At 37.7% G+C, this 17943-nt stretch overlaps 1 protein-coding gene across 2 annotated transcripts; it reads left to right on the plus strand.

Moving 5' to 3' along the window:
* Positions 1-405: 405 nt before the first annotated feature.
* Positions 406-16722, plus strand: LOC122071241 (molybdopterin synthase sulfur carrier subunit). 2 transcript variants are annotated; one of them, XM_042635564.1, is made up of 4 exons: positions 406-665; positions 763-804; positions 16050-16163; positions 16252-16722. In XM_042635564.1, exon 4 carries the CDS (start codon positions 16263-16265, stop codon positions 16575-16577), a length of 315 nt encoding a protein of 104 aa, XP_042491498.1. In that variant the 5' UTR covers positions 406-665; positions 763-804; positions 16050-16163; positions 16252-16262; the 3' UTR covers positions 16578-16722. The 2 variants fall into 2 exon arrangements, with proteins under 2 accessions (XP_042491498.1, XP_042491497.1); XM_042635563.1 differs by lacking the exon at positions 16050-16163 and having other exon boundaries at positions 420-665.
* The last annotated feature ends 1221 nt before the right edge of the window (positions 16723-17943 follow it).

The following is a 17943-nucleotide window of genomic DNA, read 5'->3' on the forward strand; positions in this document are numbered from 1 at the left end:
TATCTTGACTAATCCTCGAGAAAACTTGTAAATGCACATATGGGGAATTGAAACTGAAACCGTGCGTCATACACACCCACACACATAATGCATACGATAGGATTCGATCCCATGACCTCCTTCCTTGGAGACCAGCTATTCAAGTCGGAACTGCCACCACTGGACTATCCTAATGTTCATAGTGAGTGTGTTTCTAACTCATAACCAGTTTTCTAAAACAAATACGTTGCCATGCATACCCCTAGAGTCTGTTTGCAACGTTCTTGTTAAGATTTTTGTTATTCTTCTGCTTTTTGGAAAAAAGAAAAAAAAAATTGTGTTTGACAATATAGGTTCGTTTTTCTATTCTTTTACGGTGAATCGGACAAAAAGAACACAAATGTTGTTACATAGAGGCTCCATTGGCAAAACTTTTGTTCTATGGAAGTGTTTATGAACTGAAAGTGCTTTTGAGTTGTTTCTACTCCCAGAGATCATTTCTGTGGATTAACCGTTCGTTTGGTGACTGAGGCACCGTTAGACGTTCCGTTTCACTCGTTTCTCACGGCACTACTCTGCTGCGGACTGCCATCGCTGCAAGCCCTTGTGGTTTTCATCTTTAACTTGAGCAACTGGGGACGAGCCGAGGGGAGTGCAGGTCTTCTTCGTCAGGCATCTGCTTTGAGGTATGTAAACGCCTTATGGTTTGTTTATTCCCCATTTAGCAGGTTTGGAAACTGAGATTTCTTCAACAAATGCTAAATCTAGGGTTTGTGGATGCAGGAAATCGTTTGCCTCTTATTTTTCAGCTATCTCTCTTCAAAAGTGAGTCACCTCTCTTCTCTATTCTCTTTTTTGGTTCTATTTGCTCTGCAAATCTGTAATTTCCTCCCTATGGTCTGGTTTTTTATACTGAGATTGGGCTCTGCAAGTCTTCTTTTTTTTTTTTTAATTAATTCTGAGATTGGGTTTTTGAATTGAGATTGAGTCTCCTTCAGTGTAACAGATCATGGGGTGGTTGGGTTCATGAGGCCATGAGAGATTTCCTGATAAAGGGTAGAAGTGGATAAGGGTGCAAGAGAGTGAGTGTTTGAGCTGGGGAAGGAGAGAGCGAGTAAATTGAGCTATTGGGTACGTGTTTAACTCTGATCTGCATCAGTTGGTTCAATTATCCATGAGAAGATTGATGCTGGAAATTCTATCCCAATATTTGAGGATTGGATGATTGAAACAGAGATTTGCTTTTTGACTAACAAGCTTATATATCTCAAAAACGGAAATGGAATTTAACAGAGATGACTGGAAGGCCAGCCATACATCATAAATCAGGAAACTGAGGTAGGATATTGGATTGGACGACTAGTAGGAGTAGAAAAGCATGAAAAATTTGAAGGTTATGGAGGAAAATCTTGTGGTTTATCTGAATATGAGAAGAGAGCAGGTTGACTCAGATATTTTTGTTATAGAATGATCCGATAACTGAAACAATGAGGTTTGGCTCTATACCAACTTTAATATATTGATGAGTATACTTTACTTATCTCACCCCCTCTCCCCTGGCCCAAAAGGAAAAGTGAAACAATAAGGAAGAACTTCTTGCAAGAGCTATGCTTTACAGAAGATATCATCTTTAAACCAACTGGGATGATGGTACATATTTTTTTCTGTTTCAACTGAGTGTGAATGCTTGGGATGAGACTTTTTTGCTTGATCGATATAACTACAATACAGTCATATCTTGTTCTTTTTGAACTTAATAGACTTCATCAGAGTTGAGGCATTCAGATCTGAAAAAAAAAAAAAAAAAAAAAAAAAAAAAGAAAAAGAAAAAAAAGTCTGATGATATGGGAAGGCAATTTCTGATTGATGATCCCCCATCATAATATTTTTTCGCATGTCATATCTTGGTTGCTGGAGTTGCTTATTATTCTAGATTGTTATCTAAATTACAATCATTTATTCATGTGGCACTTCCTTCTTATTATATTTGATGTTTAGGAACCTTATCTTTTGGTAAATTAAACTCTCTCCTTATATGGAAAGTAATAAGACAGTAATGTTCAATAGTGGGAACACACATATCACTTGTGGTTATGGTTTCTCTGAATGTTATTTCTATTCTTCCTTGAGCTCCATAGAAAAGGTGCTCTGTCTGTATGGGCAGTTGGGATCCATTGCTCTCTAAAATTGCAAGACCCCATTTCGTTTGTGGTGTTCTACTTGTTGTAACTTGCAGATGCTTTCTGATTATATGAAGTACCATTCCCCTTATGGATAACAAAGCCTGCTTCTATGCCTTTGCCTAAATCAGGTTTTATTAGAGAATGTTGGGCATTAGAGGGTATGTTGATATATCAATTGATGATGGGTTTGGCCCTTTACTCCTAACCATTTCATGAGTTCAGAATTTAAGACACTAGGCACATTCATCGTTCTTGTGTATAATCCCATTTTTTATTTGCTTTCTTGCTGATGTTATCTTAACTAGGTTTGCATTATTATATATGGAATGGGAATGCATCACATTAATCTATATTCTACTTATTATATATTCTTATGATATTAATTTGCCTCTTAATTCTTCATGTGTGCAATTTATTTGTGGTGTAAGTTACCATTTTGCTATATAAGTTGTATTTTTCAACTTATTTAATTGTTTCCCTTAATGCATGATTTATGTAGAGAGTAATGAATACTCAAGGAACCCCTACCCCTACTTCATCCACTATTATCTGGAATATTGCTGAGCTACAAACATTCGTCAACTTAATGGTTGAGAATGTGAGGAATGGTCAGAAGACCAACTCAACATTCACAAAGGTAGGTTGGACTAATATTAAAAAGGGATTAGAAGCCGAATTCAACCGTCCTTTTGGGTAGGAGCACTCCGTAATAAGATGAACAAATTACGGGGTGACTACAACAGCTTCAAGCATCTGTTGGAGACGACGGGATTTGGCTGGGATTCAAATTCCAGGACTGCTACAGTTGAAGATTCTGTGTGGGAATCTGCTATTAAGGTAAAACACACTTTTTGGGTCTATAGTTGGATGATTATGTACTTCTTAACCAAAAAGTGTTTAATACTGCCTTCATTTTGGATTATAGGCGAACTTAGCATGAGCTATATATAGAAGGAATGGTCTTTTATGGTGGCCAGAGTTGTTAAAGATCTTCTCGGACTCAAGTGCTCGTAGAGATAGAGGTCTTTCGCAGCGTACGGTTGTAACTCCAAGGTCCACCAACCTGGATACTGAGCAAGATGATGAGATTTATGGACAAATGACACCTCCCAATTTAGCAGGTTTGGATGATCTTGAGGAGACTGATGTTGATGAAGAGGTCAACCCAACTGCACCTAAGAGGAGACTTGACAGGAACTATAGATTGTAGGAGGAAGAGCCAAACAAGGTCCATTACCAACTCTGCTCATGACTTCAGGACATTTGTGGCTCGGAGAATGGACAAGGGTGCATCCACTGCCAATTCTGCAACAGTTCGACCTGTTGATCCTTTGATGGTTGGACCATGTAAGATGTATTCAAAGTGAAGATGGTAGAATACCAATAAGGGATGAAGACATTAAGGGGAGATGGAAAGTGTATTTTTACAGACTATTCAATGATGCCACTTCGAGTAATAGTACCCCGGAGGACTGCAATATTTATCTAGTTATCATATGTCATCAATATATACATAAAATTAAGGTGTCTGAAGTAAAAGAAGCTTTAAGAAATATGAAAGTAGGCAAGACACTAGGACCAGATGGGGTCCCAATAGAGGTGTGGAAGAGCTTAAGATTTTGTGGTCTATCTTGGCTAACCAAGCTGTTTATTAATATTATGAGCACAAGGAAAATGCCAGATGAATGAAGGAAAAGCTTTATGGTCCCGTCTACAAAAATAAAGGTGATATACATAGATGAAATAACTATAAAGGCAAAAAAATAATGCACCATACTATAAAGTTATGGGAGAGAATTATAAAGGGTACCTGAGGAAAGAAACTATAGTAGAGAACTAATTTGGTTTTATCAAGTAGATCCATGAAGGAAGCTATTTACTTAGGAGGCTCATGGAAAGACGTAGAAAGTACAAGAAGGATTTCCATATAGTATTTATTGACCTAGAAAAAGCCTACGACAAAGTCCCTAGAAATCTAATATGGCATATTCTTGAGAAGAAAAGGAAATATGTGGACATAATTAAAGATATGTGTGAAGATGCGGTGACTAGCGTAAGAATGGTGGGGGTCAAAGTATGAAATCTCAATCACAATTGGGTTCTATAAAGGATTAGCCTTAAGCCCTTATCTGTTTGCAATCATCATGGATGATTTAACCGAAGACATCCAAGACAAAGTTCCTTGATGTATGCTTTTTGCTGATGATATTGTGTTGGTAGGAGAGACAAAAGTAGGGAATTAACGCTAAGTTGGAGCCATGGAGGTTAACCTTGGAATCAAAAGGTATTAGGACAAGTAGAGCAAAGACGGAGTATATGTTGTGTAATTTAAGTTACACTAGGACAATTAATGAGGAGGTGAATATTAACTTTTGACTGAATTTAGGAACTAACTAATGACTGAAATAAGAAACTAATTAGCCCCATCAACGCCCAACTAAAAAGAAAACTAATGAAAAAGGGAAACTAACTTGGAATCCCATATTCAATCTTAGAGCCCCCCTTTTAGACCCATAAAAGTGGCCCAATATACTCCAAACCACATGGACTGAAGGCCCAACACATACAATTCAACCCTAGGCTTATTCCTAATAAAACAAGCCTAGTTTGGTAATTAATCTGCATCATGTCCACATTTGAGCTGAGTTGGAGAGTAGCTCCAATCCATAATAAGCTACGTGAGAGTCATTTCAGGTGGCATGGTCATGTTCAATGGAGGCCTTCGGATGCTCCAGTTTAGAGAAGTGATATAATCTAGATTGAAAGAGCTAAAAGACCAAAGGGCAGGTGTAAAATAACCCTAGGACAAGTGGTGAGGAAAGACATGCATAGCCTAGGCCTTCTACCTCGTATGACTTCGAGTAGAGCCGACTGAAGAGCAAGGATCCATGTAGTCGACCCCATTTAGTTGGGATAAGGTTATATTGTTGTTGTATCTAATAGTGATATGAAAAGCATCATCAAAATCAATACCCCACCAAACCTGTATAAACTAAATATAGACATCATTATTTTGCTTTGACTTGCTGCTGCATACAAAACCATTGAAATCTAGTAACCAAATTTCTTGGCCAAACTCGCCATTCCTCTACACTCATTTAACTCTCTACTAAATACATTGATTACTTGAATTCATGATTATTTTGGTCAAGTCAAGATTAGAGGTCAGAATACACTTTGCAAAGGCAAACCACCCTAGTTAAATTTTAGACAACTTTTATGCTCTTCAATTGGTGGTTCAGCCAGCATTAGAGTTCAAAGCTCTCTGAATATGAACACACCAATGGGTAAACCCACTTACACTGTTAAATAAAACAGCTCTTGGGTGGATAAACTCACTCAAAGCTCTTCAATTGTTTAATTTACAACTCTTGGTTGGATAAACCCAGGTGTGTCTACTTAGCATCCGATGTCTTATTTTTACATTCAACCAAATCTAATGTAAGATTGGATCAGGTAGGATCTTTTGTAGATTCAATAAAAATCAGATTCAGTGACATATATATGAACAAAACGGAAATAAGAGAATGAAGGGAAGAATAGGGGTAGGGGGTAGGGGAATGGCTATCTCAGCCTCGGTCTCTCACCCTCAGCTATCGCAACTGATGTTCATCCTTTCCTAGGGAATAATTTTGTAGCCAACAAAAATAAACTTTCATTCAATCAAATTCATGTTCAATGTTGTAGGTCCTTACAAACTTATATAGAAGACTCAAAACTGACTCAAACACTTAAAAGAAAGGCCTAACCCAATCCTTAACTAATTGGGAAACCTAAACTGACTAGAAAACTGAAATAACAAAGAAATAGACTCAAAACATGACTCTAAATAACTAACGAATTAAATATAATTTTTCTACTTTCTACCCATATTTTAGGCCCATTAAAGTTTCCTATTACAAAGAAAACCCATGGGATCAAAGGCCCAACACATACATCACCCAACCTAAGGCTTATTTCCAATAAAACAAGCCCATTAAGTGACTTATCTGCATCAATTCACCCTCTCGTAGTAAAAATTCCTCCACGAATTTTGTAGTGTGAGGGAGATTATAGTATGGTGCATGTCATTCTTCAAGCCGTAGAAAAATTCAGGTTGCTCTTTGATAATAATTAATAAGAATGCAGTCTAGAATGTGAGGTGCTCGATCTTCAAGATACTTTAATGGGATGATGAACTCCACATGCTCAGCTTCAATAACCTCAAATGTATCTATAGGATCATCCACATGTACGCATTCAATCACTGTGTTCCCAAGCATCACAGTTGTTGGAATTTCTTTAACATTAACCTCAGCGACTCTGGTTCATTGGTTGGAGGAGTCTTCTTTTGTTGCTCCTTTGCAATGCCTTGCTCAATAAAGGCCGCTGATTCCTTCATGCTCTTGTCAACTATGAGTGTCTTTTGGAATCTGGTGGAGGGAAGTACGTTCTTCGTTCATACTTAGATAAGTACATGCTTGCCAACGTGTACTGCATCTCTTCCCACATTCTGGGCTCACGTCCTTGAGCTTGAAGTTGCCTTTCACAGACTCTCCATTGTATTTGAACACAATCACTCATCTGGGAGCAAACATATTGAAGCTGTTGCGTCTCTGTCCAGTTGTAGTTGTCAAAGAACACATCTAATTCATATATCCATTCAAGGAAGATGTATGAAAAAATTCTCACGAAATTCATGTGGCTCCATCCTTAGTTTGGCCAGGCTCTGATACCAATTAATATAATATTGGATCACAAGTGATCCAATCTCAGGTAGGATTTTCAGTAAATTCAATAAAAATCAGATTCAGGGACAAATAGTATGAACAAAACAAAAATAAGAGAATGAAGGGAAGAATGGGGGTAGGAGAATGGCTATCTCAGCCTGGGTCTCTCACCCTTAGCTATCTCAGTTAATGATCATCCTTTCTCAGGGAATAATTTTGCAGACAACAAAAATAAACTTTCATTCAATCAAATTCGTGTTCAGTGTTGTAGCCCTTACAAACTTATATGGAAGACTCAAAACTGACTCAAACACTAAAAAAGAAAGGCTTGTGCTATCTTAATAATAGATTTTTCCTCTTCCTTTGTGCTCAAGTTGTTATAAAGGACTTCGTATTTCTTCGCCCTTGCTTTCCTTACAATCATCTTAGCTTCATTTCTGGTAGATTATACCTTTTTTTATCCTCTACACCTTTAGTCCTTTGTCATATCTTAAAACTATCTTTCTTAGATAACGGCTTCTAAACCTCGTCATCCCAACACCAAGTCTCCCTAGGGGCATGTGGTTTTCCTTTTAATTCCCCTAAGATCTCGTTAACAACCTTCTTAATGCACTTTGACATCTCGTCACAGATCACATTAATGTCTCCCTCAAGGTCCCAATTTTCTTGTTTAACACTCTATCAGTAAATGAATTCAAGGAGTCTCCTTTTAGTCTCCACCACTTTATCTTAGGGATAATAGGCTCCCATATTTTACGATTCTACGAAATGATGCACATATCAATGATCACCTATCTAGGTTAAGTGGATAGGCTCTCCCCAGGTATATCCAATGTTCTAAATCTCGGGTAGGTCGAAACCTGAGAAATTTTGGGAAACCAAGTACTTTTTTAGGCTATGTGAAACATTGGTTTCAACCCCTAAAAAGTTTTTTTTTTGTCTATATTTTATTTACAGCCTATGTTTGACCTTTTAAAGCTAATCCATGAACAAAAAGAACACCCAAAATGGTACTTGTGGTGTTAACCCAAGTTTGCTAGTGTACGCTAAATGATGTTTTGCTATAACCTTGTTAATTTTTTATACACACTAGTCTACATATAACTTAGATACTAGAAATGTAAATAAGCTATTAAAACAATCAAAATATCTTAGATAGTGAAATTAGTTATATAACACTCACCACTCAATACCAGGAGGAGTTTCTAGGAGGCTCCAAACCACGAGGTGCGTACCACTGCAGATGTTGTAGCTGTTTCTTTGAATATAACACATATGGATCCCATGACATATTTTGGGCCCAATTGTTCTAAAAGTCCATCATTGCTTAACTATAAGCCCCATCATCAACATGTTGTAGGTATGCCAACCTAGGGAATGACTTATTGAGACTAAGGATTTAGAGGTGGCACACATGGTTGCTTTGAAAGAATGCTTCTATGTTGAACAAAAAATAAGTTTGGGAAGAAATTGGTTTTACCTTGAAGCTCCAAGAAGTCCTCTCTAGGTTGATCTTGGTTGATAATGCTAGATAGTGGAAGAAGATTGCAAAAACTTGAGCAAATATTGAATCTTTGTGGCCAAATTCCCCATTTCTTGGTCAATACCCACGAAATTTGAGAGATTATGTCAACATATGGGAAACCATGTATGTTTCCACTGAACATGTCACTTATACAAGTATGGGTTTGACTTGTTTGGTAAACCATGCAAAACTTGAGAAGTCGAAACCAGTAATATTTAGGTTTTGACCCTTGGTTTTGTCTCGGGCCATACCGGGACTAGAAAATTTTGGAGTTTCGACCGAAATTTCGGGGAGATTTTGAACCATGGGTGCAACCTTATACTTGTTACAAAACCAATCTATTGAATTTTTTAGTTAGGAAGAAATTTATTTGGCTGATATGATGCCCGCTTTTGTTGGTGACTAAATGCTCATCTCTTTTCAAAGAAAGTGTTCACATATGGATTGATCATAAGCCACAACAAAATCTAAAATTGAGATCCCCTCCTCATTCCTCTCTCCAAACCATAACCTCCATGTGCGCCTTCATAGACTCTATGATCTATCCCCACATGTCCATTCATATCACTGTCAGATGGTTGACCATAAATGATTGGTAAAGTGAAAGGCTACTTAATTTGGCTGAAAATTGAAATAGGTAAGAGGTCACTGAGTGTTGACTACCGAGATGTTGCTGAAGTCAATAACAGTTCACACTGACAGTTGGAGAAAGATCAGTGGTTATTTTTACATATAATGGGGCAATTTTGTCTTCATCAGGTCCAGTTTTCCCAATTTGGGTATGTAAGCTTCTATTAGCTTCTGAAATCCTCATGTGGATCCAAATTATGGAGTTTCTTTTGCATATAAAACAAGTGATTATAACACACCTGTTAAATTAACCCATAAACTGAGGCTGTATTGGTGGCACTTTAAACAACAACAAGAAGAAGTCACCTTATCCCAACTAAATGGGTCGGGTACATAATCATTTCTAGCTCACATTATTCATTATTGTATTCAGTATCCCCACCCCCCACCCCCCACCCCCCACCCCCTTTTTATGCTTTTTTGTTCAGTATGGGGATTACAACCCATCCCTCAAAATTCATTGTATGTGAGCTAGAAGCTGTTATGTCTCAGCCCTAGTAAACATTCCTTAATTGTAACCCATCATTCTATTATAAATAGGAATGGCCTCTGCCTTATTAGACAAGCCCATCCATCTTCTTGATATAGCACTTGTAGGCCTTGTTATGTATAGATTAGTCAAGAAAGTTGCCCCCATTTTCCCTATCTTCAATTTTTCTCAATTTCTGCTCAGTCTTCCTGATGTAGTATTTGCTGCTAAATACCTTGCTTGAAGTACTTGCAGCGGCTTTCTTCCCAAACCATAGCTTAAAGGGGTTTTACTCGTGAAGTTTTAGCATGCACCTGTTCTGAATGTATACTGTTGTATGCACCATGTCTTTGTGAAATCTGTCTGCCACATTGCTCTCATTCAACAAGGTTCTGTCCTCCTCCTGCACTGTCCTATTTTTCCTTTCTGCTTCACCATTCTATTGGGGGGTGTTCTTGCAGCTGAAGTTTGTCTCCTGATCCCATCCTCATGACAATACTTTGTGAAGTCCTTTTCCAGATGTACTCTCCTCTATCTGATCTCAAGCATTTGATCCTCTTTCCTGTTTGGTTCACAATTGGTTTTTAAAGACTTTAATCTGTCAAGTCCCTTTGACTTATGTTATTCTTTAGTATTCATTAATGCACAAAGTGAAATATTTCTCGCCACTAGTGCTCTGAAAACTTTTGGGTCCACACAAGTCAGTGTGCACAAGCTCTAGCAGTTTGCTAGTTTAGTACTCCTTTGCCTTGAATGATGTTTTGGTTAGCTCCCCCTTTTGACAGGATGCAAAAATGTTGTTTGAGGGTTTCTCGATATTGGGAATATCCCTTATTGCCTTCTTGGAGGTAATCTTGGCCAAGTTGTCAAAGCTAATGTGCCCTAGCCTTTTATGTCATAGCCAATTCTCCTCGTTGTGTCCAAGAAAACAGGAGCCCTATAGATTCTGTAACAATGTGTATAAAAATATATGTTCCCAGATGCCTTTAACCTTGCTGCCTCATGCTTGTGAATACTAGCCCTCCTGATCTCACAACCTAGCTTGTTGAAGATCACATCATGTCCTTCGTCACAAATCTTACTCACACTCAATATATTGTGCTTCAAGCCGGTCACAAACAAGACATCATTAGACTTCACCTTTCCATTGTCTAGTTTGATTGCGCCTTTCCCAACAATTTTGGCACTATCATTATTGCCAAATTTTACCGAGTCGACCTCATATTGTTGGAGCTTTGTAAATATTCTTTTTGGCTCAGGTCATATGGCTTGAGCAACCATTGTCAAGAATCAAAGGAATAGGTCTGTCTTATGCTTTGAATGTTGTCTGCACAACTAGAGAACTATCACTTGTCTCTAACATGTCCTTCTCCTTCCAAACTCTCTTCTTGACTGCTTGTGATTTCTGATTGGGCTTTTGCTTGTATTTATCTTGAGTCTTTCTGTTTTGTCTTCTCCCTTGAGATGGCATAGATGGACACACAATTCTATAATTCTTTGCAATATGCCCAAAGTTATGGCAGTTGTAGCATTCTTCTGACTGCTCCATCAGAGGTGAGAAGGGATTTCTACTTCCAACATTACTTGGCATAACATTAAACTTGTAAGTTGAGATCTTGTGACCAAATGTATTGCACTTGAAATAATTGGCATGAAAATGGGAGTCGAACCTTGGTATTGTGGCCTTTGCCAAGATGTGGGAGCCATTTACTTCCTCAGTCTCTGATGGTGACCTTCCTGTGGCCATCATACTCCACCCTTTTGCCTTGCCATACATTGCTATTCGTCTTCATTTGGATTGTTTGGGGTCCTCTTGTCTTTTATCCTCACAAGATTTTCAGCTGTGTCCGTGCCCTTGTTCTTCTTTGAGGATTCACCTCCCTCAAAACCTAACCCAAACTTGATGTGGGGTGGTCTTTGATAAGCCAAGATCTCATCAAGCTTGTTGGTGGTCTTTTCAGTTTGAGGTTGGGTGCTTGGCTACACTTCTGCCAACTGTGCTCTTAGAGTGGTGATCTCTTCCTTAAGCTTGCTATAGTCTACAACTTTTAGAGAGAGTTGAGTCTCAAGATACTCAAAAATCTTTTTGACTCCTCAACTTGCACCTTCAACTCAAGGATCATTTCATTTGATTCCTTGAGGTATTTGCTGAATTTTCTGTTGTTCCTTCTCTCTACTCTTAGCTCATCTAGAGTTGCAATGAGTTCACGTTTTAGCCTCAAGGTCAACTTCAGCTTCTGGTTCCTCACCATCTGATTTTCTGTTCTGTTTTTCTTCTTGCTCTTTCTTCTCTAAAGCCATGTACAAGGCTTCGTTCCCCTTATATTTAGAGTCATCTTCAGAGTGGTCGTTTGAGGATTGTTGCACTTCCTTTTGGTGAAGCTTCTCATCTTGGGTTTACCTTTTTTCTTTTTCTTTTTTTAAAACTTTGCTTTCTTCGGTCATTGCTTCCTTCGAAGCTATCTTCTTCCTCTTCATTTTGCCTGAGTGGACAATTTGCAGCAAAATGCCCAATACCTCCATAGTTGAAGCACTTGAAGGGTTGCTTCTTCTATACTTACCTTTGCCCCTTCTCAACTTCTCAACGAAGTTGGATTTCATCTCATCATCACTGCTTCTTTGTCAATGGGTTTGGTTCTGCCAATTCTCATCTCATAGGCTCTCAAAGAGCCATGCATCTCATCCATGCTGAAGACATCCAAGTCTATAGCCTCTTCAATGGTAGAGACATTGGAATAAAACTTGGGAGGTAGAGATCTAAGGACCTTCTTCACTATCACTGAATGCTCGAGTTCTTTCTCTTGTCCTCTAATAGCATTCACCGTCCACAAGTCCACTCATAATAGCATTATTGGCCTTAAGAGTCATGCTTGAAATTCTTCTTTGTTGCATTAGTGGGGGAAGTAGCAGATGGGGTGTAGCCACTAACAAATGAGTTCCTAACGTCATACACCGAAGAGCTAAGGAATGTCTCCATTCTCAACCTCCAGAATGCATAGTTTGTACAATCAAACAATGGAGCCTTGTTGGATGAAAATCCTTCTTCTAGCGCAATTTGAATTCACAGGAATCTACCAAAGTTGATTAAGCTAACCTCTGGCACCGTGCTCTAATACCAAATATTGAACTGCAGTTTTCTAAACACCTAGCCTACAGTTTGCACACATACATATATAAAAATGCAAATATGAAGATTACATACATCCATTGTTGCATCTCCTTCTCTTCTCCCACTGACAAGCTTCACCTCAACACTTGTAAGGCTTAACGCAATTTTCTTAAGTAAGTGGAACACTTCTTGTGTCTTCTTCACAAATTCTAGGCTTGTGATCTCTTAATAAACTTAAAGAATCCCTCTCAAAGCCTTTGATTGTAGAGTAGGTTCCTGGAGTGTGGAAGGTCTAAGGATCGACTCCTGTCACATGTATTCCCCCCCCCCCCTCCCCCCTTTCCTATCATCCCCCCCTTTCCCCTCTATTGGGCAGTTCCTTAGAATGTAATAACAAAAAAAGAAAAAGAAAAAAGACTCTCTTCCTTTTCTTCTCTTGAGTGGGGTGTATGCTCTCTTCTCTTTTTTGTATGCCCTTCACTTAAAAATGGTCTTTAATGACTTAAGAAAAATAGCTCACGTGTAGCTGTGCTTTTGGTTCGACATCTGGATATAGATCAAAGCATGAGGGAGAATAGTCAGAAAATACTGTTCACATCAACAGTGCTGGTGCCCCATATTACTTCAGTGTTTTGCTTCTATTTTGGCCTTATAGAAGCTCCTAACAGGAGTGATTATTCTCTGCAGTGAGTGTGGCGGTACGGTGAGCATCGGATGGTTGAGAGCATCCGGGCATGCTTCCTGAGGTCCTCTTGGCCATCCAATGCTCATTGCATCACTGCACTCACTGCAGATGATGTTTTTGTCCCTAACAGTGCCCTTTGATCCAGCCAAGCAGCAGCAGTCTAAGCTTCTATCTCTGTCTCCCTTGAGCTGTCACATTGTTGCCTTTTTGTATTTGGTGGTTTGACTAGTCAAACGCCAAGTTGGGTGCTGTACAATTCTTCTAGAATGTTTGCTATTGTCTTATGTTAGTTTCTTAGAGTACAAGTCAATAGTTGGTTACTAGAAGTCACTATTTTCTTATTTTAATTTGTTTTCTAATTTGCAAGGCTGTGCCTAGCATATTTAAGAGAGACCTAGGGTTTAAAGTATCTCCGATATCGATACGATGCCCTCCGATATGAATCTTAAATTTAGCCGACCGATACGATACATGGAATTTTTAAAATCCTCTCGTATCGATATATATCCTACGATACATACCGATATGCACTGATACCATACGATATGTACCAATACTCTACGGAAAATATAAAATCGAGGTGAAATGTATATTTTGGTATGTATTAGCACATATTGGTATCAGTATCAGTACGTATCGGTATGTATTGATATAGTGCGCTACGGTCATATAATGGCCAAGATGGGTAATTTTTCAGAAAAAAAATACGATTTTTTGAGGGGTTTTTGTTCCAAAGTTGATCTTAACTATATTTCTCTCTAACTAAAGTGGAAATCAAGTTTGGGAACAATGATTTTGCATTTATGGGACAACTACAAACCTTGAATTCTTAGTGTGATATCTTCAATTTAATGTTTATGCATAATACATATTATCGATAGCTTTTTTTAACAAATTTTTTTATGCAAAAGTGTTTAAAAAAGTGTTTCCTATCCATTTATGTGCGTATCTTTAGCGTATCTTAGTGTATCTCCTATATGATACGATACCCTTCGATACGTATCTTAATTTTGGCCGATCGATACAGTGACCGATACCGATACTTTAATCCTTGGAGAGACCATTGTAATTGATTGAAGAAAATGAAGTTTATTTGAGATGGCTTATGTTGTTTTGCTCTGAGATACAGTTGGGTGAGAGGCCCTAGGTGAGATGCCCAAAACCTAGCCTTCTCTTCCCCCTTCTCAACCCCCCATCGATTTTCTTTTCTTTTCTTATTTTCTTCTATATTTCACTGCTGTGAGAGAAGTTTTTGAGGGACTATTGAAGGTTATTTGATGTCTGGAAGACTAGCCTACAGATCAGCTAGAAATGTACCCACAGGTTAAGGATTGATTTCTCCGTTGTCAGGGTTTTGGAAACATAGATTGAAGTCCAGATCTCTCAAACCTAGCCAGCAGTTCAATCTCATCTTTTGAAGGATACCTAGACAGGTTACTAAGAATCTTCATTCCAATTTTGCGGAGCCAATGCCAGCAACCCTAATTTCTGAAGAGGGTCAAAAGTTTCCTAATTCATGTAAAAAACATAACTCTCAACTCAACCATCAGAACTGTCTCATATTTTGAGGGTTTGTTGACCCATATAGGACTTTCATCTATCCAAGTTTCTGAGCCACAGTTAGTGAGTGATCGAAATCTTCTCTATTCAGCATGAATTTCAGATCTTATTTGGTATTGGGATCAGTTTTGATTCTAGTCTTACATCACATTTGATGCGATTTGGTTGACGTCGAATGCACATTGACTACCTCTGCTTCAGCGGTGACATGAATCCTTTTGACATTGAGCAAAACATATTGAATGTTGAGTGTCTCAGACATATGGATCGATGTGCGAGTCGTGTGACACTTGGTCGACTCGAGTGCATGCCGAGCACCTTGCTGTCGTCGTCGATGCAACTCCATTCAACGTTGAATATAGTGTATTGAGCATTGGATCCATCAGAGTTGCCAAACTTCTCATCTTTGCTGGAACTTTCACTTTTTTTCACAATAGGCCGCTCTTCCTCTTCCACATCGGCAATACACCCATCCTCTGGCAAGTTTGTTGACCAACTGAACGTGTTGACAACAATGACTATTTACAGAACTTTGCTCAACAGTTTTATATTTTAACATTTTTCATGAATAGTCAACCCTACCCTAAGGTGTTCTTTAGCAGTTTAAAGTTTCGCCTCCCTAAAAAAAATATTGTCTGCTCTTAGAAATAAAAGATAGAACCTTGACTGTGGAAGAAATAAGTTTCTGAAACTACATTGATAGTTCTCTTAAAATTTACTCATCAATATGGCCACTTTATACTTGTAGTCTCTCTACCTAATCCTTGCCAGTAATATACACACGTCTATAATTTTGAGAGCCATAATAATGTAGATGTTCAACTAATTACCAACTCTACAGGAAAATCGATACACCGATGTCCAGCAGTTAATTCACCTCTTTGAACAGTGTTCAGCGGATCAATAAATTTTAGAATAGAATGGTAATTGGATTTGATTGGAAATAGAAGGAAAAAGATAGAAGATAGGTAGAAGGATAGATGTGAATTGAGCATCTCGCCTTCTCAATGTCTCTCCCCACTGCATCCTATAGGATTCTTACACAGCAAATCGTTTTTTTCATTCATTAATTTGTGAAGCACCTCTAAGGGTCATTTACAATATATGTACAAGAAGAATTAATCGAAAAAAAGAAATACACTGAGAAAGTAAAGTCAAGAATAAGGAAACAAAATCTAACAAAGTCTTCACTCTTACTAGAACTTCCGAAATCGATTCCTCTTGATGTCTTGTTGTCCAAGACTAAAAATCTTCCAAAGAAGGCAGTTTTTCTATGGGGCTCAAGTCAAATAAAGAAACTATTGCAACTTAATGGTGAGATGGTTCAGAGCCAGAATTTAATGAACATTTAACATGTGAGAACAAATTCATTGGTTTTACTTTCATTTAATTTTCTGTGCAGGACTTTTCATTATGGATGATAATAGCAGAAAGACCGAGATCCATCAAGAATTCAGAACACCCAATAAGGAGGATACTTCTATTGAAGTAAAGGTTTTATTTTTTGCCAGAGCTCGAGATTTAACTGGCTTGACAGATACATCACTGAAATTACCATCAGGTAGCACTGCAAATGACTGTTTAGATAATGTCTTGGCTAAATTTCCTAGCTTGGAAGAGATCAGAGGTTGTATGGTATTGGCTCTGAATGAGGAATACACTCCAGGATCCACATTAGTTCGTAATAAAGATGAAGTGGCGATCATTCCTCCAATAAGTGGAGGTTAAAGTGATGAAAATCAGGCTTCATTTTGAAAAAAGTAAAAAAAGAAAAAGAAATAGTGGAGCACATAATCTTCTGTTTGTACCATGGCACTTTGTACCAAATCTTCTATAATAATATATGCTGAACTGGGAGCATTCATATTTGTTATTTTTTTGGGTATATTACACAAATGGTTCCTCAGGTTTTTGACAATTAGACCTGAAGTCTTCTAGTTTGAAGATGCATGTTATTAGAGTGTTTGGCTTGATTGTCTTGGCATTAGCTAAAGCAAACCAGAGCAAGGGTTTGATCATGTTGTTCTCGCGGTTGTACATACAGATGTTACTACTTGTAGAACAAGACAGAAATTTTAAGAATCTAGCCAGACTTAACAGAATGGTGGGAATTGTTCTATATATAAGAAAATTCTGAAGGCAAGGACAGAATGTTCAATATCATACAGAAAGAAACTCTTGACTAATTAAGGTCTCCTTCCAGAAATTCTGTATAAATTGCTTATTGACAAGAAACAGAAAAGCAACTCCAGTGCTCTACTTCATCATCATTATGTACTACAATATTGCAGGTTTGATAATTGCCATGATCAACTCTGTATGATTCACTTGATTTACTTAATCAAGCATATAACACAAGGAAAGCAATCAACAATGAGACTGTATTCTTGAAGGAGATCCAAACCATGCAATTTAAGAATTTCTATTCCCAACTCAACCTACCCGAAAGGAATAGTTTATGAACAACTATCATTTAGTTATGTGATTTAGAGTCCCCCTCCCAGATCTATTAAAACAAGCCCAACTTTTAAAGAAATATTCTGAGTTTGTTTCTTTTTCATCATACAAAAACTTGTCATACAGTTTTGTGAGAGAGTTATCTGATCAAGCAGGTTATTCTACTACCATCTCTCACATTGATATTTTAATTATTATTATTTTTTCTTATAAAAAAAAAAATAATATAATAATTCATGTGAGGAGGTGTAGTGTACGCCTTAGGCTCAGAGAACCTCTCTAAAGTTTTTTCATTTGATTGAGATATCAGAATCTTTCTGATTGTTCCTTCTCGATTCTCCATTGTGTCTTTATTTTTTAATTATGATAATCTACAGATTTTTATCATGTTGAACTAATCTAAGCATTACATCAGAAATAGTAAATCTTATTTCTAAGATATTAACATTCTAGATTAAAATTACATAAAAGGCCATTGTTTTTCTCTCTCTTCCTCTCAGATTTTATAATTTAACTCTTAACATAATGTAAGATTAGGGACGACTTAGACATTTCATTACGAATTACCAAGCTCATTTTTGATCTATTAATGCTATAAAAGTAATTGAGTTTTTGCTAGATAATGAATAATCAAAAA

Source organism: Macadamia integrifolia, unplaced genomic scaffold, assembly GCF_013358625.1.
Source record: "Macadamia integrifolia cultivar HAES 741 unplaced genomic scaffold, SCU_Mint_v3 scaffold_198A, whole genome shotgun sequence".
In the NCBI taxonomy this organism is placed as follows: domain Eukaryota; kingdom Viridiplantae; phylum Streptophyta; class Magnoliopsida; order Proteales; family Proteaceae; genus Macadamia; species Macadamia integrifolia.